The sequence below is a fragment of the Vulpes vulpes genome, chromosome 10 (assembly GCF_048418805.1).
Source record: "Vulpes vulpes isolate BD-2025 chromosome 10, VulVul3, whole genome shotgun sequence".
Taxonomy (NCBI): domain Eukaryota; kingdom Metazoa; phylum Chordata; class Mammalia; order Carnivora; family Canidae; genus Vulpes; species Vulpes vulpes.
This window is the reverse complement of record NC_132789.1, coordinates 7446053-7471705: the sequence shown is the minus strand read 5'-3', so window position 1 is coordinate 7471705 and position 25653 is coordinate 7446053. Positions and strand designations below refer to the sequence as shown.

The 25653-nt window shown below is 43.5% G+C and overlaps 1 protein-coding gene across 3 annotated transcripts in view; it reads left to right on the top strand.

Moving 5' to 3' along the window:
* The window catches only part of CFAP251 (cilia and flagella associated protein 251), a 66995-nt gene extending 41592 nt beyond the window's left edge, over positions 1 to 25403 (top strand). For all 3 annotated transcript variants that reach the window (XM_072722773.1, XM_072722775.1, XM_072722774.1), the window contains exons 18-22: positions 3156 to 3246; positions 3457 to 3600; positions 22805 to 23033; positions 23951 to 24052; positions 25139 to 25403. In XM_072722773.1, the coding sequence (XP_072578874.1) occupies positions 3156 to 3246; positions 3457 to 3600; positions 22805 to 23033; positions 23951 to 24052; positions 25139 to 25275 (703 nt within the window). In that variant the 3' untranslated portion in view covers positions 25276 to 25403. The remainder of the gene's footprint in view (positions 1 to 3155; positions 3247 to 3456; positions 3601 to 22804; positions 23034 to 23950; positions 24053 to 25138) is intronic.
* The last annotated feature ends 250 nt before the right edge of the window (positions 25404 to 25653 follow it).

The window sequence follows — 25653 nt, the reverse complement described above, 5'->3', positions numbered from 1 at the left end:
GAATTTGGGACTTTAGAAACTGGAGGTGAGCTCTCACATTGAAAAGCACTTCCCAATTGTGCACCCAGAATGAGCTGCTTGATTCCTTGACAGCCTGTCTATTACCTGGAACAGCAGGAACAGGCAACACCCTGGTGACAGGACAAAATCTCCTTTTGATTTTTGTCCTCTTCTCGATAATTATGGTAGAGATTAAAGGAAAAAAAAAAGGTACCTGCTTTCCAGTGGCTTTCCTGTGCCTGGCCAGAGTCCAGGCTTCTAAGAATTTCAATTTAATCTGTTGTGGGGACAAAGGATCATTATAAACTAATTAGCACTTCATTGCTGCTTCTCGTGTTCAGTGCTTCAGTAATGGAAAGAAATGTAACGACCCTAAACAAGTAAACAAACAAAATTCCCTGCTGGTCTACCTATGGCGAGTTGCAGGGTGAAATTAAGATGCTGAGTTCTCTCATGTTCCCAGGATTTTCATCCATGTACTCCTGGGCCCAGGTACGCTCGCTGCAGCACATTGACTTTCTCCCTGGCACGCCCCTCCCTCCCTTGCATCTTGTCCTAGGGTTCATTCCACATACACTCAGCCTTTACCCTATCTTGGCTGGTATGCCCCTCTTCTCCTGTTTTTAAATTCCCCCATTACTTTCTTTTTTAAAAGAGATTATGTATTCATTAGAGTCACAGAGAGAGACGCAGAGACATAGGTAGAGGGAGAAGTGGGCTCCCTATGGGGAGCCCGATGCTAGAATTGATCCCAGGACCCTGGGATCATGATTTGAGCCAAAGGCAGACACTCAACCACTGAGCCACCCAGGTGCCCCTCCCCCATTACTTTCTGATGCTCAATCTCACAGCCACCTGTAGTCCTGCCACCATGCTCAGACGAGAGCTGATAAGACCCAAGTTCAAATACCACATTTCCTGCCTGCCTATTGTATGACTTCAGGCTAGTCCCTTAACTTTTGAGTCTCAGTTTCTCCGTCTGTTAAGTAGGAATATCATCACTGTTTTGAGAGTAAAGATTACCACCATTGCTGTTCCTCCCCACTACCTCCTCCCCTAGGAAGCACTTGCTAAGCACTTACTCTGTGTTACAGTGCTCGATGCTTCTCCTGATTGAGCTCATTTCCCGGAAGCACTGTATGGATATCTTGGCACACAATAGGTTTTCAATAAATGTACTTCCCCTTTGTGCCCTAATGACCCCTCTCTTTTTGCTGTAAGCATTAGAAACCCCGCTTAAGCACAACAGGGAATTTATGAGACAGTCATGGGCATCTCAGGTAACCACACTGCAGGAAGAGCAGGGACGGTGTACACTCCGTGCCCTTGGCATTCGCTCTCTGCCCGGCTCTGCTATTGGCTTCATTCTCTGTACAAAGGTTCGGTTCTCAGTGTGAACATGACCACTGACAGTCCTCAGATTTCACAAACTGGAGCTCTTACCACAGAGAGAGATCTCTTTCCTCAGCTCTGGTCGGACAACCCCAGAACTGTCCCTTTGGCTGTCTCAGGTCGGTTGACAGTGGCTAGGAAGCAGGAGATGTAGTACAGTCCTGACCACCAGAGAGCTGTTCCCAGAGCATCCAGAGTTCTTATGAGTCTTTCCCAGGCACTCCTGGTGGTGACAGGCTCCTCTGTATCACTTTTGGCCTTTACCTAGCCTTGTTCCAGAGCTGCATGGCTAAAAGTAGCCTCCCACAGAGCCTGCTGGGACTGGGCCTGGGCAAGGCCTGGAGGCCACAGAGAGGGAGTCCTCTGAACTAGACACCTGCCTTATAGCTAATATCAGAGCTGAGAGCTGGGTAAAGTGTGGGCCCTCCTGGAGAGGGGCCTCAAGCCCACCTGGAGAACACACTAGCTTCCCAGACCCTAACAGAGCTGGCTTATGCAAGGCCCTGACAAGAGGGCCAAGACAATTTTGTGGCTGACTCTTTGAAGAGAGATATAGGTGTATACTGATATGAAGTCCAACAGAAAGGAAACTGCCTAACTGCCTCATCCTGAGCCTTCTCTGGGCCAGGCCCTGTGCTGACCGCTTTCCATGCATTGTCTGATTTCATCCTCACAGCCACCCTATGAGTCAGGGACTGCTGGTATCCCCACACAATATTCCCATATGTCTAGAAACTAGCTCCCAGGTGTTTAATGATCCTCTCAAGCACTGGAGTAAGTGGTGGGGCTGAGATTTACATCCAGGTCTGTCTGATTCAACAGCACACCTTAACACTCGCCCCAGGGGAGAACAGAGGTCTTCGTGTCAAACCCTTTATATGGCTTCACTCCATTTCCATAACAGCCCTGTGAGGCAAACCTATAATTAATTATTCCCATTCTGCAGATGAGGAAACTGGAACCCAGGGAGGTTGTTCCTTGCCGGTGATCACACTGCTTGCAAGTGGCAGAGCCAAGACTCACAAGCATGTCCCTTTGACTCCAGGTTCTGGATACTTAACCACTTCCCCACTGTGGTCTATACTGACATGTGTTTTAATAACCCCACAAATAAACTAATGGCCAGATTAGCAGAAATCCAGTTAGTGGATTATTATCAATGATTTCGTGTTATTTGTGTTTCTATGGGGCAAAGTCAGTCTCATATAAAAAAGTAGGTTTTCTTACCATTTACAGTGCCTATTTTTAGGAAGCCTGACCCCATGTTAGAGAGCAGAGGGTTATTTTTATCTGACTGGCATGGGTCCCTTGTGGCCTCCCGAGTTTTTATGGAAGCAATTAGTGTTGGCAGCGTACCTGCTCTTATCCTGGTTTTTGGCTCCGGTCATATGCAGATCTCACGTTACGAGTGAAGCTGCTCCGCTGGGGAGGCCCGTGATTTCAGCACACAGGAGCCCTCCTTCCCTCCCCCTGGAGAGCTGTGCTCCCCAAAGACTGCAGACAAATTGTGAAGCTCCTGCCCTGTCATCAGTGAGTGTGTATCCCTTCATTAAGGCAGGTGCCCTATACCACCAGATTCCACATGGAAATTGAATTTTTCATTTTCAGCTTCATTTTGGAGATTTTTCTAACTGGTTTATAGAGACCCTAATTGTGTGGGTGCTGTAATACCCTACAGAGGTCTGTGGTGCCAGGCAGATGCTGGCTGACCTGCACTTACGGGTGAGCGCCTTCTAACAGTGATGTTTCTATTATTGTTCTAGTGCCCTGGAGGCAGCAGTTTCTCTTGGGGGTGAAGACTTGACCCCATTCTATGGTCTGGTGGCTGGTGGCAGGGAAGGAAAATTCTACAGGGTAATTGTCCTCAGAGTAAACACTTCCTGGTAACATCTATTTAGGTTTGTAAAACAAATGTGCCTGAGGGTGAACCTTCTCACTTTTTTCTAAAGCTCTTTTCTCCACTGAGCTCAAAATGTACTTTCTAGAAAATGTCCTTGGAGTCCTAATGGATATTTTAGACTTTAGCCAAAATGTGTGTTGTGTTTCCATTTTATTTCCACGTAGGAGCTGGAAGACTATTTTTACTATTCTCAGCTCCGTAGTCAAGGTATTGATACAATGGAGACCAGAAAGGTGTCGGAACACATTTGCCTGTCAGAGCTTCCTTTTGTCATGAGAGCAATTGGCTTTTACCCATCGGAAGAAAAGGTAAGTAGAAGAAAAACAAGAAGAGCAGTGGGATATGGTATTTATGAAAATGACCTCTGGGAACAATAAGTATAAGCCAAAGTAAAAATTTTACATTATTCTTACATAAAAGGATTGGAAAGAAGGTTCTGGGCATACCAGATGCGCTCCTCAGAAACAGACTTACCACAAAGATATTCCTTAAAGTCTTCTTCCTTAGCACAGCCTGACCAGTTTGGATTTTGAAATTAGACAGACTGGTCCTTGCTTTGCTCAAGGAGGTGATGCTTGCAAAGCACAAGAGTGTGGGGCTGGGCACATAGGGAAAGCTCAGTGAGTGAGCTCAGTGAGTCGTTATTGAAATGATTCTCAATGCTGTTGAGATGCTTGCTGTTCCTCTGGCCTGTGTGAATGGGGCGCTGCTGAAAGGTGCTCATCCTGGGCTGTAGGGCTCAGAAGAAGCCGTACTGTAGTTAGTTCTCATGACCGCACAAAACGTAGCAGCTAGAAGGGGCTCCTAGGGACCAGAGCACTGGAGGGAAGATGGTCTTCCTAGGGACCATGGTTTACAATTGCAATTGACCAGGTTTTCCTTCAGACTTGAAATGTTGTTTTTTTTTTTTTTTTTAAGATTTTATTTATTTATTCATGAGAGACACAGAGAGAGAGGCAAAGGCATAGGCAGAGAGAGAAGCAGGCATCCTGCAAGGAGAGCCCAGTGAGGGACTTGATCCCAGGACCCTAGGATCACAACCTGAGCCAAAGGCAAACACTCAACCACTGAGCCACCCAGGTGCCCTCAGACTCAAGATGTTAACGCAATTTTATTGTAGAAAGTTTGGAAAAGGTACACAAGTGACATGAAGAATACAGTTACTTATAATCCTGCTACACAGGCCTAACAGTTTTTAGTATTTTCCTTGATGTATAGATCCACATAAAATTAGGTATACATATGGGATCCCTGGGTGGCTCAGCGGTTTAGCACCTACCTTCAGCCCAGTGTGTGATTCTGGAGACCTGGGATCGAGTCCCACATCAGGCTCCCTGCATGGAGCCTGCTTCTCTCACTGCCTGTGTCTCTGCCTCTCTTTCTCTCTCTCTGTGTCTCTCATGAATAAATAAATAACATCTTTAAAGAATTTTTTGTATACATATTTTATATATATATAAAATTTAAAAAACTAATTAGTACCATGTTGAATATGTTTTTATTCTGTATTTCCATTTGATGTTACACCAGAAGCATTTTAATTTATTAATTATCTGAAAACATGATTTTTTAAAAGATTATTTATTTATTAAAATTATTTATTTATTTGACATAGAGAGCACAAGCAGGGGGAGCATCAAGCAGAGGGAGAGGAAGAAAAAGGCTCCCCACTGAGTAGGGAGCCCAATGTGGGCTCAGTCCCAGGACCCCAGGATCATGACCTAAGCCAAAGGCAGATATTTAACCAACTGAACCACTCAGGTGCTCCAGATTTATTTATTTATGTATTTGAGAGAGAGAGAGAGAGCAGAGCATAAGACAGAGAGCATGAGTGGGAGGGAGGAGTACAGAGAGAAGTAAACTCTGCACTGAGTAGGGCACCCGATATGGGGCTCCATCCTAGGACCCCAGGATCATGACTGAGCCAAAGGCAGATCCTAAACCAACTGAGCCACCCAGATGCCCCTGAAAACATGATTTTTAAAGGACGTGTCTTAATTTTATAACTTTCTCTTGATTTAGAAAATAGAACTATAAAGAAAAACTGGAAATTACTTAGAGATAATCATTGTTAACATCTTGGTGGACTTCCTTCTATTGTTTTATATATGGATATAGATATGTCGATATTTTAAAATAAAGAATTGGCATTACATGGCATATATGTGTATACATCCCTGTATATCAACAGTTTACAGAGTATATGTATGCATATGCATGCATAAGTGTATGGATTTGTGCATGTATATATGTGTATATATGTATATATTTATATCAGCATTCTCAGTAACTATTATTTTGTGAGCACGGTGGTAATAACACAATATACTTTTTTCCCCTGGCTTTATTGAGATATAATTGACATATAACCTTATATAGTTTAAGGGATACAGTGTAGTGATTTTATATATGTATTATTACAAAATGATTACCACAATAAAGTTAGTTGACATATCCATCCCCTCACATAGTTACAATTTTTTTGTGTGGTGAGAACTTTTATTTATTTATTTATTCTTTTTTCAAATTTTTATTTACATTGTAGTTGGTTTATATATATATGTATATATATATATATATATATATACATATATATATAAAATATTGGTTTTAGTAGTAGAATTCAGTGATTCATCACTTACATACAACATCCAGTGCTCATTACATCAGGTGTTCTCCTTAATGCCCATTCTCCCTCTAGTCCAACCCGTACCCACCTCCCTCCATCAACATGCAGTTTGTTCTTTTTTTAAATTATTTTTATTATTTTTATTTTTTCAGTTTGTTCTTTATTGTTAAGAGTCTTATGGTTTGTTTCCCTCTTCCTCTCTCTCTTTTTATCCTTCCCATATGTTCATCTGTTTTGGTTCTTAAATTCCACATATAAGTGAGATCATATGATATTTGTCTTTCTCTGACTCACTTATTTCACTTAGCATAATAGCCTGTAGCTTCATCCATGTCATTGCAAATGGCAAGATTTCATTCTTTCTGATGGCCGAGTGGTATTCCATTGTGTATATACACCACATCTTCTTTATCCATTCCTCTATTGATGGACATTTGGCTCTTCATTAGAACTCTTAAAATCTGCTTTCTAGATGAATTGATAAAGAAGCTGTGGTAAAAAAAAAAAAAAAGAAGAAGAAGCTGTGGTATATGTATACAATGGAATATTACTCAGCCATTAGAAATGACAAATACCCACCATTTGCTTCAACATGGATGGAACTGGAGGGTATTATGCTGAGTGAAGTAAGTCAGTCGGAGAAGGACAAACATTATATGGCCTCATTCATTTGGGGAATATAAAAAATAGTGAAAGAGAATAAAGGGGAAAGGAGAGAAAATGAGTGGGAAATATCAGTGAGGGTGACACAACATGAGAGACACCTAACTCTGGGAAATGAACAAGGGGTAGGAGAAAGGGAGGTGGGTGGGGGAATGGGGTGATTGGGTGACAGGCACTGATGGGGGGCACTTGACGGGATGAGCACTGGGTGTTATGCTATATGTTGGCAAATTGAACTCCAATAACAAAATATACAAAATAAATAAATAAAAATAAAAACCCATCTCAGTAAAAAATAAATAAATAAAATAAATAAAATCTGCCTTCTAGCAACTTTCAAATATATAATGCAGTATTAACTATAGTTACCACCATGCTGGATATTACATTCCCCAGGACTTTTTCTTTTTTTTTTCCCCCGGGACTTTTTCATCTTATAACTGGAAGTTTGTACCCTGGCAACCACTATCTGTTTTCTGTTCCTATGAATTTGGGGTTTTTAAAGATTCCACATACACAATACATGTATGACTCTGTCTGATTTAACTTCATTCAGCATAATGCCCTCAAGTTTTCATCCATGTTGTGGCAAGTGGCAGGATTTCTTTCTTTTTTGTGGCTGAATAATATTCTATTATATATACATAAATCACATTTTATGTATTTACTCCCACCAACAGTGCATAAGAGTCCCCTTTTCTCCACATCCTTGTCAGCATGTACCTTTTGTCTTTGATGAGAGCCATTCTAACAGGCGTGAGGTAACAGCTCATAATGCCTTGACTTGCATTTCTCTGATGAGTAATGTTGAGCACCTTTTCACATTTGAATATCTTTTTTGGAAAGATGCTTATTCAGGCCTTTGGCCCATTTTTAAATTGGGTTTTGTTTGTTTGTTTTTGGTATTGGGTTGTATGAGTTCCCTATATATTTTAGATAGTAATAGTAACCCCTTATCAAATATATGGTTTGCAAATATTTTCTCTCATTCCATAGGTCACCTGGTCATGTTGCTAATTCCCTTTTGCTGTGCAGAAGCTTTTTGGCTTGATGTAGGCAACATGATTTTTACAGGCTGTGTACTTAGTTGAACCAGTCTCCAGCTGACAGACACATAGGTTGTCTGAAGTGTTTGGCTGTCAGAGACATGGCTGTGATGAGCATCTCCTGTGTATAGTTTTTGCATGCTCCTCTGATTATTTTCCAGTCTCCAAGTCCTAGAAATAGAATTACTGGGTCAGAGAAGGGAACTTCAAGGCTGCCAAGCAGCTTTCCAAAAACGTAGCATTACGCAGCCTGCCAGCTAAGACGTGGTGCCCTGGGTGCATTTTAGGGATGTGAGCTGTGGTCCCAGTTATTCCTCCAGGCCCACCTAGAACCACCTGTTTTTGTGTACTCCGGGTATGACTGGAAGGTGACTTTTATTCTCCAAATAGCATCTGGAAAAATGAGCTCTGAGAGCCCATAGACCCATGCAGAGACTTGAATGTGCCCCTTCATCACAGTGGGTATTCTGAGCTCCTCAAAAGGTCTTTTGACCAAGGTACATTTTGTAAAAGTACATGCCCAGAAATGGAACCGACAATGGAGAAAGTTTGTGCAACTCACATAAAAGTGTTCCTGAGAGCTGTTTGCAAAGCATGTTCCTTAGAACTGCCAGCTCCCAAGCTGGCTCCCAAACTGGCAAATCACAGGCACCTGGAGCACTTACTAAATGGACAGATTCCTGGGCCCATCCTGGACTGAGCCAATCAGAATCTCCAAGTATGGGGCCTAGGTATCCACATTTTCCCCTTGCCCTGGCCTGTAAACTCCTGCCTTGGGACACAGGCTCCATGGGTGTTTATCAGGGCCACTCATGCTCAAGGAAGGAGCACTAGACAAAGCGAAATAGGATTATTAGTCAAGACTCCCCTTTGGTTACAGGTTACAGAAACCTATTGCAAACTAGTTATATGTTCACAGTCTCGAGGGTAAAGGTAATGCTCAGTGTGACCTAATCAGGGCCCTCACACTGCTGCCAGGAAGCATCTCTGCCTCTCCCCAGGCCTCACTTTTCTCCCTGTTGCCTTCCTTCTCAGTGGGTCCCGGGATCCAGGTTCAGTGGGCACAACTTCAGAGTCCCGGTCACTACCCCTGTCCTCGGTTGGCCAGGCCTGGATGCTCCCAGGCTCCCCCAGCTGGGATCAGAGTCAGCCACCTCGACCATGAGGGCTTGGGGGCAGCACAAGTGGGCTCCACATGGAATTCTGCATTGGAAAATGATCCTGAGGCCTTAGGTTACTGGACATTGGGAGTCTGAAGGCGAGGTGGATACATGCAGGACAACATTCCCCAGATAGACTGATTGTGAAACCTCTTTCTCCTTTCACTTTGGAAATACTGCCTTCAACATCTCACCCGAGTTTTGCTTCCACTGCATTTGTCGTCTTTATTTTATTTGGTTCATCCTCTCCTTTTTTTTTTTTTAGTCACACATTGATCTGAGGTTAATCCCCACCTTCTTGGGGTGACAGGCTGGCCGATGCCTAGTACTCCCAGACTGAGGAGGGGGAAGGCTGTGTTGGTAGGAAGTGCAGGGACCAGACCTGGCTGGCCAAGCTGTTCCCAAGTCGTTTTAACTAGAGCCTGCATTCCTGTGGCCCCTATCTGTGAGATGAGGCTGGAGGCTGGGGGTCCAAGGCGTGCCCCACCCATGGAATAGGTGCTTACCAGCTTCTCTTCTCACCTGACTATTTTCTGTCAAAACGGCATGTTCTGTTTTAAGAGCTTGATGGGACGATCCCCCTCCTTTACTTATTTTTCACTTTTTATTTTGGAAAATTCCAAACATGGGCAAAAGCAGAGAAAATAACGTAATAAACTGTTGTATATTCAAGTCAGGGGGCTCTGGGCTGGACCTGGCCTGGAACGACTGGCCAGCCATGCAATTTGGTTGAGTTCCTGGGCCTCTTCAAGTCTCTGTTTCCTCTTCTGTAAAACGGGAGTAGTAGTAGCACTCACCTCCTGGAGGGATGAAGATTAAATGACCATCTATTTAGTACATGATGTGGCACATGTTAAATGTTTGGAAAATGTCATCCAGTATCATTGTCTTTATCATCATGTCCTCATCTGTGGACATGTAATTGTAAAAGGCCTTCAGGCGAACGTTCCTCTGACTGTGTAGTTCTTTGTTCACAATTTCCTTTCTAAAACCAGTTCATTCTTTCCTTGACTCACTGGTAAAGGCACTTTGCATAAATGACTGAAAGTCATCAAACTGATGGCAGTCTTCTCATTCATGATTTGTTTTTTGTTTGTTTTTAAAGATTTTATTTATTCATGAGAGACGCACAGAGAGAGGCAAAGACATAGGCTGAGGGAGAAACACACTGCCTGCAGGGAACCCAATGTAGGACTCCATCCCAGGACCCCAGGATCATGCCCTGAGCCAAAGACAGATGCTCAACCACTGAGCCACCTAGGTGCACAGGGTTTTTTTTTTTTTTTTAAAGAGGTTTCGTTCCTTTCCCTTTTTCTTTCCCTTTCCCTTTCCCTTTCCCTTTTCTTTTCTTTTCTTTTCTTTTCTTTTCTTTTCTTCTCTTTTCTTTCTCTTTTCTTTCTCTTTTCTTTCTCTTTTTCTTTCCTCTATACCCAATGCAGGGCTTGAACTCACAACCCAGAGATCAGAGTCATGTGCTTTACCCACAGCTAGCCAGGAGCCCCACCCTCAGGATTCTTGATTTTCAGCCCTGAGCTGATATAAACGTGTCCTCCTCTGTAGTCCTGCTTGGCTGGCAGAGGAATTCAGGGTTTTTACCCTCTGTGACCATCACTATCTGCCGTATGAAGGGCACAGAGTGATCAGTCTTTTCCCGCCTCCTTTGCAAGCATGTGCAAGCACTGGAGGCATCCCCAGTTACCCAGTCATTAGCAAAACAGTAAAACCTCACAACCTCTCTAGGTTGATGAGTAAAATGTACCCAGAAAAAAAACAAAAGGTTAGTCTGCGGCAAATGTTATAAAGTGACCCTGAGCATTAGTTACAAACAATAAGAAATTAAAATGGTGATTGGAAGGTTTTCACTGCCTGACTTGTACATCTATCCTCACTGTTAAAAAGGAGAGTTTCAGTGCTCTGCTTGAAGGTCTCCATAAATCTCTTGGCTTCCAGAGTTGTTTTTGTTGTTTTTTTAAAAGATTTTACTTATTTATTCATGAGAAACACACACAGAGAGAGACATAGGCAGAGGGAGAAGCAGGACTCCCAATGCAGGACTTGATACCCAATTCCCCCGGGGCCTGGGACCACACCCTGAGCCAAAGGCAAATGCTCAACTCAACTGCTGAGCCACCCAGGTGTCCCCACCAACAGGGTTTGTTTTGTTTTGTTTTTTTCAACAGGGTTTTTAATCCACCTAAAAAAATACACACCAGGGCAGCCCAGGTGGCTCAGTGGTTTAGTGCCACCTTCAGCCCAGGGCCTGATCCTGGAGACCCGGGATTGAGTCCCTCGTCAGGCTCCTTGCATGGAGCCTTCTTCTCCCTCTGTCTGTGTCTCTGCCTCTCTCTCCCTCTCTCTCCCTGTCTCTCATGAATAAATAAATAAAATCTTAAAAAAAAAAAATACACACCATCTTTGGAGATGTTTTCTGAAGGCCCCTGATCCAGATGTGGCCACATCAGTGTGCAAACTGTGCGAGTTGATGAGTCAGTTTCTATCTGAAGCTGCGCAGGAAAAACTTTTTTGGTCTCTTGTGTTCACATAAGATTTATAGGGATTTCAATAAAAATGTTTTCAGGGCTTTGAAATTTCTAAATCCAGGCTTTGTCGTGGTTAATGAAACATTTCCTATTAAGATGCAGCTGTTCCCCCGCCCCCAAGAAATTGCATGTAGAAGTACTCAGAGCTAATAGAGTACTTCAGTACTTGGTTACAAAAAGACTCAGTTATGGAGATTCAAACCACTGCCTCCCTCAGGCCCCCACCCAGGAGAGCATTATTATTTATACATTATTTATATTTTTCTTATGTCATTTTAACTGCCTAGGGGATTTGAATCTAGTCAGTGTGGTAAATTGAAGCCAAATTATACAAAAATATAACCCTCCCTGAAGAATTCCTAACCACTCCCATCCTTTGCAGAGCTCTGTACTTAGGCATAACACAGCCAAAGTGTGGTCAGGGAGGGCTACTCTTACAAATCTTCATTTTTTTAAATGAAAGATTTGCATGGTCGGGGCGCCTGGGTGGCTCAGTCGGTTAAGCATCTGCATGCAGCTCAGGTCATGATCCCAGGGTTCTGGAATGGAGCCCCACATCAGGTTCCCTGAGCAGGGAGCTTGCTTCTCCCTCTCTATCCTGCTTGTGCTCTCTCACTCTCTCTCTCAAATAAATAAAATCTTTTAAAAAAAAAAGATTTGCACAGTTTATAATGTTATAGAAAGAACCAAAACTTAGGTGTCACAATTTTCTACAGCTGAGTTCACATAGCACAAAAGTTTCATCTTCTATCTTCATAATTTCCTTTTCCTCTAGGACTTTGGTGTATCATGTGTTCCCTGGTTACTTGTGCCTACGTTTCTATTTAGCTTGCAGAGCATTCGTTGTTTAATCCTGAAAGGCTTTTGCAGTGAATTAATAGTAGTATAACTGCTTAGTTCTATAAATGTAAGCAGAGAGGTACATGCCTGGCAAATGCTCACATAATGGACACTCAGCAAATGTTGGTCAGATGAGTGAATGAATGAATGAATGAATGAATGAATGATGGCCTTTGGTCATATCTGGTGCAGAGACAACAAGAAAAATAGAATCTCTGACATTATTATTTGATCTCAAAGTAATTAATAGTACCCCTAAAGTATTTGGTATCAGGAACTTTAGTGTTATTTAAGTGTATTTAGAGAAGAATAAACAATGACTTAACTTTTTATTTATTTTTTTAAGATTTTATTTATTTATTTATCTGATAGCATACATAAGCAGGAGGAGTGGCAGGGAGAGGGAGAAGCAGGTCCCCTGCTGAGCAGAGAGCAGGACACAGAGCTTGATACCAGGACAGGGCTCCACCCCAGGACCCTGGGATCATGACCTGAGCTGAAGGCAGATGCTTAACCGACTGAGCCACCCAGGTGCCCTATCACTTAACTTTTTTAATGTGCACATCTGTGGACCCATCAAATCTACTTTAGGAGTGTATCCTACAGAAAAACTCACACAAGTGTACAATGATGTGCATATGGAAGAGACTGTTACTGCAACATGTTTTCCTGTTAGTGAAAAATTAAAACAACCCAGGATGCCTGGGTGGCTCAGTGATTGTCAGCCTTCAGCCTAGGGCATGATTCTGGGGTCCCAGGACCGAGTCTCACGTCGGGCTCCCTGCATGGAGACTGCTTTTCTTTCTGCCTATGTCTCTGTCTCTCTCTATGTGTGTCTCTCATGAATAAATAAGTAAATAAAATCTTAAAAAAAATTGAAACAACCCTAATGTCTGTTGATAAAAGATGGGATAAATAAAATAAGACACACTTACACTTAGTAATCATTAAAAAGTGAAATTGATCAACATTTCTTGACTCAAAAGGCTTGTTTAACAAGGTTTGTTATTAAACGGAAAAGGGCAAGTTGCAAAATAATATGTAAAGCACGAGCTCATTTCATTAATAATAGATATATTCGTGCATGCCTAGCAAAACTCTTGAAAGACCATTCCCCAAACGATTAACAACATTGATTCCTGAGGGTTGGGATTTGGGAGAACCTTTACCTCCTGCTTTCTACATATAACTCAGTGTCAGCAGGGGCCTCTGGTAGCAGCTGGAACCTGGCTCTGGTCCATGCCTGTCAGAGTTTTGGGGCTCCCCTGGGTGTTTCTGTGTGTGTGCACGCATGCGCAGACTTTGTCTACCCCATGTCATTCCAAACCTGACACTCATCTCGTTCCTCAGTTTCCATGAAAACACAAAGCCCACTTACGCCAGACAACTTTCTTAAAAAGTTGGGAATTATCCGAAGAAGACACATAACTGCATTCCACAGCAATTTACCTAAAACTGCTTTTAGCTCTTTTTCCCAGTCCTGATGGTCACCCCAACAGGGGCTTCCTTACTGGCCTTCATCTCACACAGAACTCAGTGCTCTGCTCCCCCTCTTTCCTGGCATACCCCCAGGAACTCCACCAACTCCACATGTTAGCCATGGCCTTTTGGCTCTTAGCTTCTGTTTCCAAACTTGCAATATAACCCCATCTCGAGGATCTATAAATGAAAAACTTCCTATTTATCGGCTTCCTTAGATGACAGCTGTGATTATATGGTGTGTGGGGGGGGAGCTCATATATACATTTCTTCAGTATTCTAATTTTTCTTAGCTACAAGCATGTGGCTTGTGTTGCTTTTGTATCTAGAACAAAACCCAGAAAGATAAACAAACAAATCCTTCCAAAGCCGTTTGTGCTAATCTTGTGGCTAAACCATGGTCCCAGCTGGGATGGAGGGACCGTGGCCAAGCAGCACAGCCTTCCCCATACAAGGAGGAGAAATCTGAGCCAGTGGTCATGGGCACAGTTTCTGCCCTGATAAAGACCCCATGGGAACTTGGAGATTTGCACATTGAAAAGAAGCCCTCAGTATGTTGGATTGCTCTGAAACAGGAATATCAGGAGTTATTTCTGTGGCCTACTGTTCTAGGGAGACCTTCCCAGTCACCCGGGAGCCCCTATACCAGTGAACAGTATGTCTCCCTGCAGAGAGATCAGGGCAAGACAAAACAATTTCTGTTCACACTTTAATGCATTTAGAGAAAGAAATCCCCAAATGCCACACAGCTGCTAAAAAAGAATGCAGGAGACAGTAATACCATAATAACACCACCACCACCAGCAACAACTGGGCTCTTCTCTCTGGGGCTCTCGTGGTATGCCTAGTTTTATGCTAATCCAACTGATGTGTAATCCTCACGCCAGGGAGATGTTTTTATGGTCTTCATTTTCCAGATAGGGAAGTGAGGCTTAGGGACATGTCACAGCCCCCGAGGACAGAGCCCAGACCCTGTGTTCTGTTTCTACATGTGCGCTTTAGTGCAAATAAGGAAGAAACCCTGAAAGTCGGGACATCAAATGCTAGTTGTTGCTGAGGGGTGGGGAATTACAGGGCATTTTACTTCTCTTTATATCTCTTCTCTCTTTACATATCTTCGCTTGAATTTTTTATAACAAGGATGTACAAATCTTTATTGGTTTTATGACTATAATGGGATAGATCATAGTGATCGTAGAAAATATATTTAAAAAAAAAACGCTAGTGTTATTTGCTTTGTTACTTGCCTGTGCCTCAACTTCATCTCATATTATTTTTCTTCTTTTTTGACAACTTTATTGAGATACATCACATACCATACAATTCATGCATTTAAAATGGCTTTTAGGGGATCCCTGGGTGGCTCAGTGGTTTGGTGCCTGCCTTTGGTCCAGGGAGTGATCCTGGAGTCCCGGGATCGAGTCCCATGTCAGGCTCCCAGCATGGAGCCTGCTTCTCCCTCCTCCTGTGTCTCTGCTTCTCTCTCTCTCTCTCTCTTTCTCTCTCTCTCTCTGTCTATCATAAATAAATAAATAAACAAATCTTTAAAAAAAATAAAATGGCTTTTAGTTTGTTCACAGAGCTGTGCAGTCACCACCACTGTCTAATCCCAGAGCATGTTTATCGCCCTAAAAAGAAACCTCACACCCGTTAGCACACTTAATACAGTGGCCCGTTAGTAGTCACTCTCCCCTGCTCCCAGCAGTCACCACTCTCCTTACTGTCCCTATGGATTTGCCTGTTCTGGACATTTCATATTAATGGAATCATGCAGTATGTGGTCTTTTGTGACTAGCTTCTCTCTCGGAGCATTATCTTTTCAAGGTTCATCCAGGTTGTAGCAGGTGTCAGTACTTCCTTCCTCTTTTATAACTGAAGAATGTTCTGTTCATTCATATGGATATGCTACATTTTATTTTTTCATTCACCAAATGATGGACATTTGGGTTGTTTCCACATCTTGGCTATTATAAACAATACCACTGTGAATATTTGTATACAAGTTTTTGTGTAGAGCTATATTTTAATTTCTCTTGCCTACATACCTAGGAGTAGAATTGCTATACCAAGAGCTCCATGTTTGAGGAACTGCCAGATTGGTTTCTCTTTGCTATTTCTTGCTTTTTTTTTTTTTTAAGATTTTATTTATTCATGAGAGACACATAGAGAGTGGCAGAGACATAGGCAAAGGGAGAAGCAGGCTCCCTGCAGAGAGCCTGATTGGGACTCAATCCCAAGACCCTGGAATCATAACCTGAACCAAAGGCAGATGCTCAACCACTGAGCCACCCAGGTGCCCCACTATTTCTTGCCTTGAATCAGTAACTCATGTTTCTGGGTGCATCTACAAGGAAGCAGGACTTTGAAGAGCTGTGAGCACTTAACTGACAAAGCCCCAGCCATGAGTTTGGGACAGGCTGGAGGACTTGTCATTAAGATACTAAAGCCATTTCCTGGAGTGAGTGCCTGGAAGTGTTTGACACCTGGGCTCTGATGAGGGCCTGGGTGAAGGTCATCATAAAGGCCCCCAGAATGGATGGTGTCCTCGTGTCTGGATCACCTCACCCCAGACAATAAGGAGAGAGTAAGCACAGAGGCTGAGTACCAAGGGCTGGCCTGACACTGGGACTGCGTCCAGTGGGTGTGGTGTGTCCCATTCTGGGAGAAAGGCAGCCATCATCCAAATATAGTTCCTGGAGGAAGCCGGTGGGGCGGGGGGGGGTGGGGGGCAGGAGTTGTGAGTCATGGAGTGGTGCATAAATAGTGGAGCTGTCTCCAGATGTGACTGTGCAGTGAGACGGCCTGGCCCTGAAATCTGCTCCTCAGCACCTTCCTTCCCTGCCCAGGGCAGTACAGAAGCGCTGGAAGGGGTTCCACGAGAAGGCACGAGGTGAAGACATGCATTGTGACAAGACTGGCTCCTCATTTGCTGAGGATGTTCTAGAAAGCATCTTGCATGGGGCAGGCAGGCATAAGTAGGAGGGAGGGTCCTCCCGAAAAGAAACTGACCCACACTGGGAGCTTGCTTATACACTGAGGAAGGCCTCAGTTCAAATGTATCATGCTCTCCCTCTGCCTCACAGGGAGATTACAAAGCATAATTATAAAACATGATTCTAAGGCCATCAGTGGCTTTCTGCTGCTGACACCAGGCTCACACATCTAAAGGCCTATGGAAGTGAATGGCAGAGGCAGAAGTAAAGGAATCCTGGGCAAGGAGACCCCAATTCACCAGGAACAGGCCATCCTTCTGTCACAGGGCCTGCATAGCAGTGCCCACAGAGGCTCAGGGGCCGCAGGTCTAGGTGTGTAGAAATTATAAACCAAGCAACAAACTGTTAATACCTAACCTTGATGGTTCTACCTTTAATTTGGGCTCCTTCAAACTCTGGGACTCCTTGAGATTCGTGCTTAGTTGGGCAGCATGAGGAGAGCAAGGCCAGTGACTATCCCTTGTTTCCCCACCCTGGCTCCCTCCTTGGCCATCTTTCAGGCCCATGGGTGGGGGGTGCATGCCACTTGTGAGGTCACTCTCAGAGGATGACATCAGGAGGATCCCTTGAAGTCCTAGAAGTAGGGTTGGGTTATTTAGGGGAGGGAGCCCAGGGATTCAGGGTTCCCAGAGCATGGTCTATGATAGAGGGTGTGGAATCTAGGTAGGCACCTCCTATGACCCCAAGACTTCTTTGAGGAGGGGGTAGCCAAACGGGCCCCTCTTGCCTGGATGCCATGCTGTCTCTGCCAGAGAATACATCTCTCTAATGGGGATGGTTTCTTCTCTGTTCTATCTGGAAATGCATGCTTACCATTATCAGACTCCTCTGACTTTTCAAGAGAAGTCTGAAATCTAGATTTCTATATGAAATCTCCTAAGTTTTGAAGTACCATATGAACCAAACAAAGCATTTCAGCAGATTTAGCCCTTGGACTAACAGCGTGCATCCTCTGAGCTGCCGATAGCACCAAGGTCCTCAAAGCCTCAGCAGAATCCCAACCCACCAGCTCTCTCTTAGGAATTCCCAACAGAAGCAGAAGGTGTGGCAGGCAGAATAATGCCCCCAAAGGTGTCTATGTCTTAATTTCTGCACCCTGTGAATACCTTACATTACCTTACATAGCAAGAGGATTTCCACAAGTATGATTAAATCAAGGATCTTGAGATGGGGAGATTACCTGGATTATCTGGTGGACCCAGTGTAATCACAAGGATCTTTCTAAGATGGAGACAAGAGGGTCAGAGTCAGAGCAGCAGGTGTGATAAGGGAAGGAGGAGTCAGGATATGTGATGAGGCTGCTGGCTTTGGAGGTAGAAGGGCCAAGAGCCAAGGAACAATGGCATCTCTAGAAGCCGGAAGGGCAACACAAGCAGATTCTCCATTGGAACTTCCAGCAGGATCACAGCCCCACCCACCCCTGGATTTTAGCCCTTTAGACCCATTTCAGACTTCTGATCTTGAGAACTGTGAGATTATCTTGTGTGCTTTAGGCCCCTCCAATTGTAGTCAGTTGTTACAATAGTGACAGGAACATGTGGAAGGGGCTTGGAAAAGTTTCTCTGGCAGCACCCCACCCCCATCCCGCCATCTCCTCACTTGTTTCCCCTTATCTTAGACTGGCTGGATTCTTGCTGGCTGTCCTCCGGGTCTACCTCTTCTATGAGGCCTTCCCAGGCCCACCTAGCTGAGGGTTTTCCAGCTCTTCGTATGGAGCGCACTTAATCTTTTAGAGCCAAGGAATCCAAACAGATTAAGTCACTCTAGGGCGCTTTAGAAAGTACTGGTGCTAGGCTCTCCCTCCTGAGCAGTTGAATCTAGGGGTGGAGACTGGGCCAGGTAGTTATGAAAGCCCCCCAGGGTTTCTTCCTGGGCAGCCAGGGCTGAGAACCAAACCTCAGCGACAGAACCTTCCTTTTGGTTCATTCTTTCCATGTACGTTTTCTCTTGCGCATCTCTTCACAGGACCCAGACCAGTGCTTGGCACCTAGCAGGTGTTTAATAAATATTTGCTGACTGTAAAGTCCTAGAGTACAGAGCTGTTCTAGTAATAATTAAGTGACTTGTCTTTCATTCACCTAGCACTAAACCACATGCTCAGTAGCTTCTAGTAAATTGAACTAAACTAAGGCAGTAAGTGGTTATTCTAAATAAGCCTTTTGTATATTTGAAGAAGAATTCTCCCATGACCCCACTCATGCCTGCATTGTTTGCTTTGTCTTGTTTTGTTTTCATTCTTCTCTGGGCCCCTACAACACGTCAGGCTCTGAATGAAGCTGCTCAGGAAACAGACCTGAGAGCAATCGCTACAGCTTCATGGAGGAGACAGGTGTATGCCCAGAGAGAACAGAAACCACAGGGGCCAACCATCACCCCCCTCTACTGAAAATCACAAGCCCGGTACCAATTCTTTTTGGCACGGGTATCACCTCTGCAGAAGCTCTATGGTCTAAGAGCAGCTGTTCTCAAAGATGTGGCCCCCAAAACAGCAGCATTGACATCACCTGGAGACTCCTTAAGAAAGGAAGATTCTCCGCCCCATCCCAGACTCACTGAATCAGAAACTCTGGGGGTGGGAGCAGCAGTCTGTTTTAATAAGCCCTCCTGGTCATTTTGACCCCTGACAAAGCTTGAGAACCCCTGCCTTGAAGTCATGCTTCTCAACCTTGGCCATACATTCAAATCCCCTGAGAAGTCACATTTTATTTTATTTTTTTTTAATTTTATTTATTTATGATAGGCACACAGTGAGAGAGAGAGAAGCAGAGATATAGGCAGAGGGAGAAGCAGGCTCCATGCACCGGGAGCCCGACGTGGGATTCGATCCCGGGTCTCCAGGATCGCGCCCCGGGCCAAAGGCAGGCGCCAAACCGCTGCGCCACCCAGGGATCCCAGAAGTCACATTTTAAAAATGTGACTGTCTATATGCCACCCCAGACGAATTAAATTGGGATCTCTGGGAATGGGGCTCAATCTTTAAAGCTCCTCTAGTGAATCAAATGAAGCACAGCCTTCGCGGAGGAAGGGTCAGCATGAGAATGCCAATAGAAAGGCCTGGTTGAAGCCAAGCAGAGTGCTCCAGGCAGGGCAGTGGGGCCTCCACTTCCCCTCAGTCAGCTTCACACTGGGGCATAGGGAAGGCTCACAGCGTTCCATTCTGTCTCCAGGGCTCCTCTTCCAAGCGTGAACTTTGTTTAGACGAGTAGCAGAATCTGCCTTTTCAACTAACACTTACAAAGGAGACTCATGGGGGCAGCCCGGGTGGCTCAGTGGTTTACCACTGCCTTAGCCCAGGGCGTGATCCTGGAGACCTGGGATCGAGTCCCACGTCGGGCTCCCTGCATGGAGCCTGCTTCTCCCTCTGCCTGTGTCTCTGCCTCTCTCTCTGTGTGTGTCTCTCATGAATAAATAAAATCTTTAAAAAAAAAAAAAAAAAGGGAGGCTCAGGAAAAATGTCAATGATGCCAAAACTACCAACACTATGCTTTCCGAGCAGTGATTCTTGATCAGTCACATGGGAGAAAGAGTAAGAGGTGAATTACCTATTTAGTGGTTTGTGCTAAGAGTGTTCACTGAGATCTTTGGAACACTCTGAGTATGAGTAACTCCCACTTTTGAGTTCCTTTTTGTTACCTTTGGGTTAGTCTTCTATTTCTGAGTTGAGTTAAATCACATATTACATTTATAACATATATATCATGTATATTATTTATGTGATTATAAAGTATGACATACACATACTTCATAATTTATATAACTATAAATTATAACTTATAATTATATGTATTGTAATTACCAAGGGCATAGGAAGTATAACAATCACAAGAATAGTTACTGCCGACTGAGAGTTTACTGTGTATTAGGCATTAATGTTTAGCACCTTAAATACATTGTCACAGTAAACTTTAAAACTCCATTACCCCTTTTCCAGATGAGGAAACTGAGAAGGCCACAGAAAGTGGTAGAGCCAAAATGGATTTGAACTTTGAGATGGATTTGAGGTCTATCATCAAAGATCATACTTTTAGCCCTAGTCTCTACTGCCTTATAGTAAATAGTAGCACAGGTTTATAATACTACTTAAATTAATATAGTACAAAATGTAAATAATATGATACTGGATAGTGTTTTATTCATACATAAAATTATACATAATTTAACTTGCAATTGTATGTAATATAAACTCAATAAATGCTCTATGTGAAAATGTTACTACTTAAACATACTTATATAGTATCAATTAAAGTTCATTTGTGGGCAGCCTGGGTGGCTCAGCAACTTAGCGCTGCCTTCAGCACGGGGCGTGATCCTGGAGACCCAGGATCGAGTCCCATGTTGGGCATCATGCATGGAGCCTGCTTCTCCCTCTGCCTGTGTCTCTACCTCTCTCTCTCTCTCTCTCTCTCTCTCTCTGTGTGTGTGTGTGTGTGTCTCTCATGAGTAAATAAATAAAATCCTAAAAAAAAAAAAGTTCATTCATATCTATAACCAATGATGTTATGTCTAAAGGCCATCCCTGGAATGTTACATTGAAACTATATGACTTCTTTGAAAATACTAGGTGATAACTGTAAAAAAAAAAAAAAAAAAAAAAAACCCAACCACTATACAAAATTATATACATATATGATAAAAATTTTGTAGAACATATACATATATATTTTATACACATGGGGGAAAGATGGAAAGAAAGTGCCTTGAACCTTTCACAGAGATTATGATTGGTTCCTCTTTGTGGAAGTTTTGAAATTACTTTCAGTCTCTTTACTTGTTATAGGTCTATTCAGATGTTCTATTTCTTCTTGAGTCAGTTTTGGTCATTTGTTTCTAGGAATGTGTTCATTTTATCTAAGTTATCTTGTTGATATGCTGTTGTTTATAGTTTATTTATTTGGTGCAAAAAAAAGATGGTTTTATTAAAGCATGGGGACAGGATCCATGGGCAGAAAGAGCTGGCTTCCTTTTTATTTCTGAAAAGTTCGTACTGGTGTCACCTCTTTCAGTCCCAATTTTAGTAATTTGAGTCTTATCTCTTTTTTTTTTCTTGGTTATTCTAGCTAAAGGTTTACCAATTTGCTTGATCTTTTCAATGAATGATGGCTTCTTAGGTGTTCATTTTTAAATTATACTCCATAAGTTACATGTGATCTTTTGTACATATAAAATATTGCACGATGAAAATGGAAAAGAGAAAAAAGAATCATGTCTTAAGAAATTTACTACAGCCTTTGGTCCTGTTTTGAGTTTCACATGGAATTATTTTCTTGTTCTTATAAACTAATTTCCAAATTTGTGAAGATTCTACCCTCTAAATGAAATTAACATTTCTTCACAAAGCAGGGAAGCAGTCGATACACTATAAGATTGGGTAGGTAAGAGGCTATAATAATGTAGCAGTGCTAGTATTGAAAACCTGGCTGCTATGTTAGAACTGTTGTAACAAAGCATCATAAACTGGGTGGCTTAAAACAACAGAAATTTAGAATCTCACAGGATAAATCCAGTTGTCAGAAGTGCCATGCTTTCTGTGAAACCTATTGAGGAGAATCCTTCCTTCTTCCTTACCTCTTCTAGCTTCTGGTGGTTACCAGCAGTCCTGGGCTTGAACTGCATCACTCCACTCTCTGCTTCTGTCATCACATGTCCCTTCCCTGTGTGTCTCTCTCCTCTTCTTAGAAGGACACTGTTCACAATGGATTAAAGGCCCATCCCATTCTAATATGATCTCATCTTAACTAATTACATCTGCCATGGCCCTATTTCTAATTAAGGTCACATTCTGAGGTCCTGGGGGTTAGGATGTCAACATCTCTTTCTTGGGGGGATATAAACAACCCTTAGCAGACATGTTTTTAGCTAATTGTAAATGTTTATCTGTTACTGTCCAATTTTTAGTAGTATATCAAAGTGTCTTTTCTATTTTTAAAAGATTTTGTTTTAGAGAGAGAGAGAATGGGGGAGAGACAGAGAGGGAAGGAGAGAGACAAGCAGACTCCATGCTGACCACGGAGCCCAATGCAGGGCTCAATCCCATGACCCCGAGATCATGACCTAAGCTGAAACCAAGAGTCGGATGCTCAACCAACTAAGATTGAGCCACCCGGGTGTCCCTAAAGTGTCTTTTCTGCTTACCAAGATTTTTTTTTTTAATCTCTTCCCTAGATTGAAGATATGCTTAATGAAATCAGATTTAGTGAGTATGTGGATACTGGGAAGCTAATTGACAAAATCAATTTACCAGATTTCTTCAAAGTTTACCTTAATCACAGACCACCTTTTGGTAACACCATGAGCGGCATCCAGCATAGCTTTGACATTCTTGGTTTTACCAATTCGAAAGGAAAGAAGGTCATACGAAGAGAAGATTTCCTGAAACTGCTTCTAACGAAAGGTAAATCCATAAGTAGAGAGTATCTTGTCACATCATTGGGCTGTTCCCACTGGAGAGAGCTGTTTTGGGGGGAGGCAGACCCCCTAGTATCCTTAAGCAATGGAGGCGCTTCAACCATGAGGGATGCCACCTACTGATCTGCCAAGCTGGCAAAGATGGCATGCTGGGAAGGGTGTTGTCCTGGGTCCTCTGAAATTGAGTGTCCTCACTTGTAAAAGGGGAGTGGAAGGGCTAACCACCAGTCTCACAGGGCTCTTATGATGTGGGATGCAATGGTGAAGTAAAACCACACCGATGTAAAATTTTCCATTTTAACCTACTGTTTTCCTCATTATATTATGTGAGGAAGTCAAGTAGGCTTTATGCCTGGGTGATGGTTTCCTCTTTGTCAAACTGGTGGTTCTAGTGTGGGGAAAGGTGAGATGAAGCCAAATGTAGTCTTTATCAGAAAGATGCCTTATTTCTCTGCACAAGTCCTGACAGACTTCCCCCTTCTTTTTCTTTTCCTTTTTTTTTTTAAGATTTTATTTATTTATTCATAAGAGACACACACACACACAGAGAGAGAGAGAGAGAGAGAGAAAGGCAGAGACACAGGCAGAGGGAGAAGCAGGCTCCATGCAGGGAACCCGATGTGGGACTCGATCTCAGAGCTCCAGGATCATGCCCTGAGCCAAGGCAGAGGCTCAGCCGCTGAGCCACCTCGGGATCCCCAGACTTCTTGGAGCACCATTCTTAACACCCTATGAGGAAGGATATGTGAGCGTATCATGGGACCCCATAGATTGTTTTTGTGTCTCAAGAAAAGGAAATCGTGGAATAATTCTCTTTAAGACTTCGGAATGATGATACTAAGCTCTGACTTTATGTGTAGTCCCAAGAGCTGAATGGGACACTTTTTCCTTTATGATACTCAGGTGAGCACATGACAGAAGAGGAGATGCGTGACTGCTTTGCTACCCTGTTTGGACTGAATCCTGAGGGGTGGAAGTCTGAGCCTGCAGCCTCCTCTGTCAAAGGTACTGTGGCTGGGCCTGCAGCTGGGCTCACTAATTTGTTGTAGACTTAAGTGCATTTATTTCTCCTGACTGGTGCAGGCCGCTCTCCTTAATACCATGCACACAACAAAGCAAGTCCGCTGGGGACCCAACATGAATAAGTTATGAAAGGACCAGCGAGCGGTGGTCATGTCTGAAAGATGAAAGCATTTGTTACCATGTGCCATCCATCCTTTGTGCCTCCTGGTCTCGTTTTTCTCTTTATTCCCCTGACCCAGTCTTCATCTTTTCGGCTTGGGTGCATGTGTACTGGCCACCTGGAGAAGAGACAGCTTGGAAGGTGTTTCAGGATAGGCATTGTCCAGAGACTGGAATAAGGACAGGGCAGTGAATAAGCACAAGTCCAGCTTTGAGCTACCAGTGCTTGAAAGTTCTTAATGCTTGTCTTCCTCTCCTTTCCTGCCTGATGACTGCCCACCTCCTTCTTTAGTCCCCTGGAGGGAGGAACATGGACCTGAAGTTAAGGTTGTGAATTTAAGTTCTGGAGAAACCAGTCTAGACAGCTGTCCTGGTCCTGCAACGGGGTGTCTCCACAGCCAAGCCCTGGATGATGCTTGATGCCCCGTGGTGGACAGAGCCCGCCACGCTTACCGAGACTGGGGTCAGGAGCAAAGATCCCCTTGCCAGGCTTCTTTCTCCTGCTGCTTTCATTGTTCATCCCCTGTCTCACATTCAACAGCGTTCCTGAACTCAAATGGTTCTAGACTCCAGTATCCAGTTTCCAGCCTTCAATCTCCCCTACCCCAATCCTTGTGGACTCAGGGACTTAGCATGTTACTCTCCCAGTTGTTACACATAAATCAACCATACCACGTGGTTTAGGCTTTCCAGTAACATTCACTGAGATTTGGTAACAGTGCTCCAAACTGTAAAGAAGGGATTTTAGCCAACTTTCACCCAGGGGTTTTGAAGGGCCCAGAGCCAAACTATAGCACAAAGCACCTCTCACTTTTGTTTAGTATTGGTTCCTTGTATTTTTGGAAAATGCTGCTGAGTTAGAAACCTAATCATTATGGAAGCATTTGTTTTCTTTTCTTATTTGGCTAGGTTCAGAAATCTGCTTTGAAGAAGAACTTCCAGACGAAATCACTGCAGAAATATTCACAACTGACATTCTTGGCCTAACCATTTCACAAGATTTCAGGCAAGATCCTACGGTCAGTGAAGTTGTAAAGAATGTTTGAAGCACAAAGGACTTTGTGTGTGGGTTTTTTTTCCCCCAAGAAGCACTGCTTTCCCTGCATTTCCCTGCCCCCACTCTAATCTTTGGAACATTTAGACATTAAAAGCAAATTTCTGTTAAGCAATGGAATTCACAAAGTTGGACATTCCGCTGTTTCTGAAATAGAAAAGTGGGTGGAGGCAAGAAACACACTAGCAGCTGGATGTAAATGATGGCTAGATACCCTCGCCTGTCTTCCTGCTTAATCTAAGGCAGCACTGTCAGAGTGGGTTTGAAAAGGACCCAGAGGTAGCCTGGTCCTGGGGGTAGAGAGGGACTCCACCTGCAGCAGGCCTTCCTAGGGACACACATGGCTCAAGTGCCACCTGGACCTTGACCT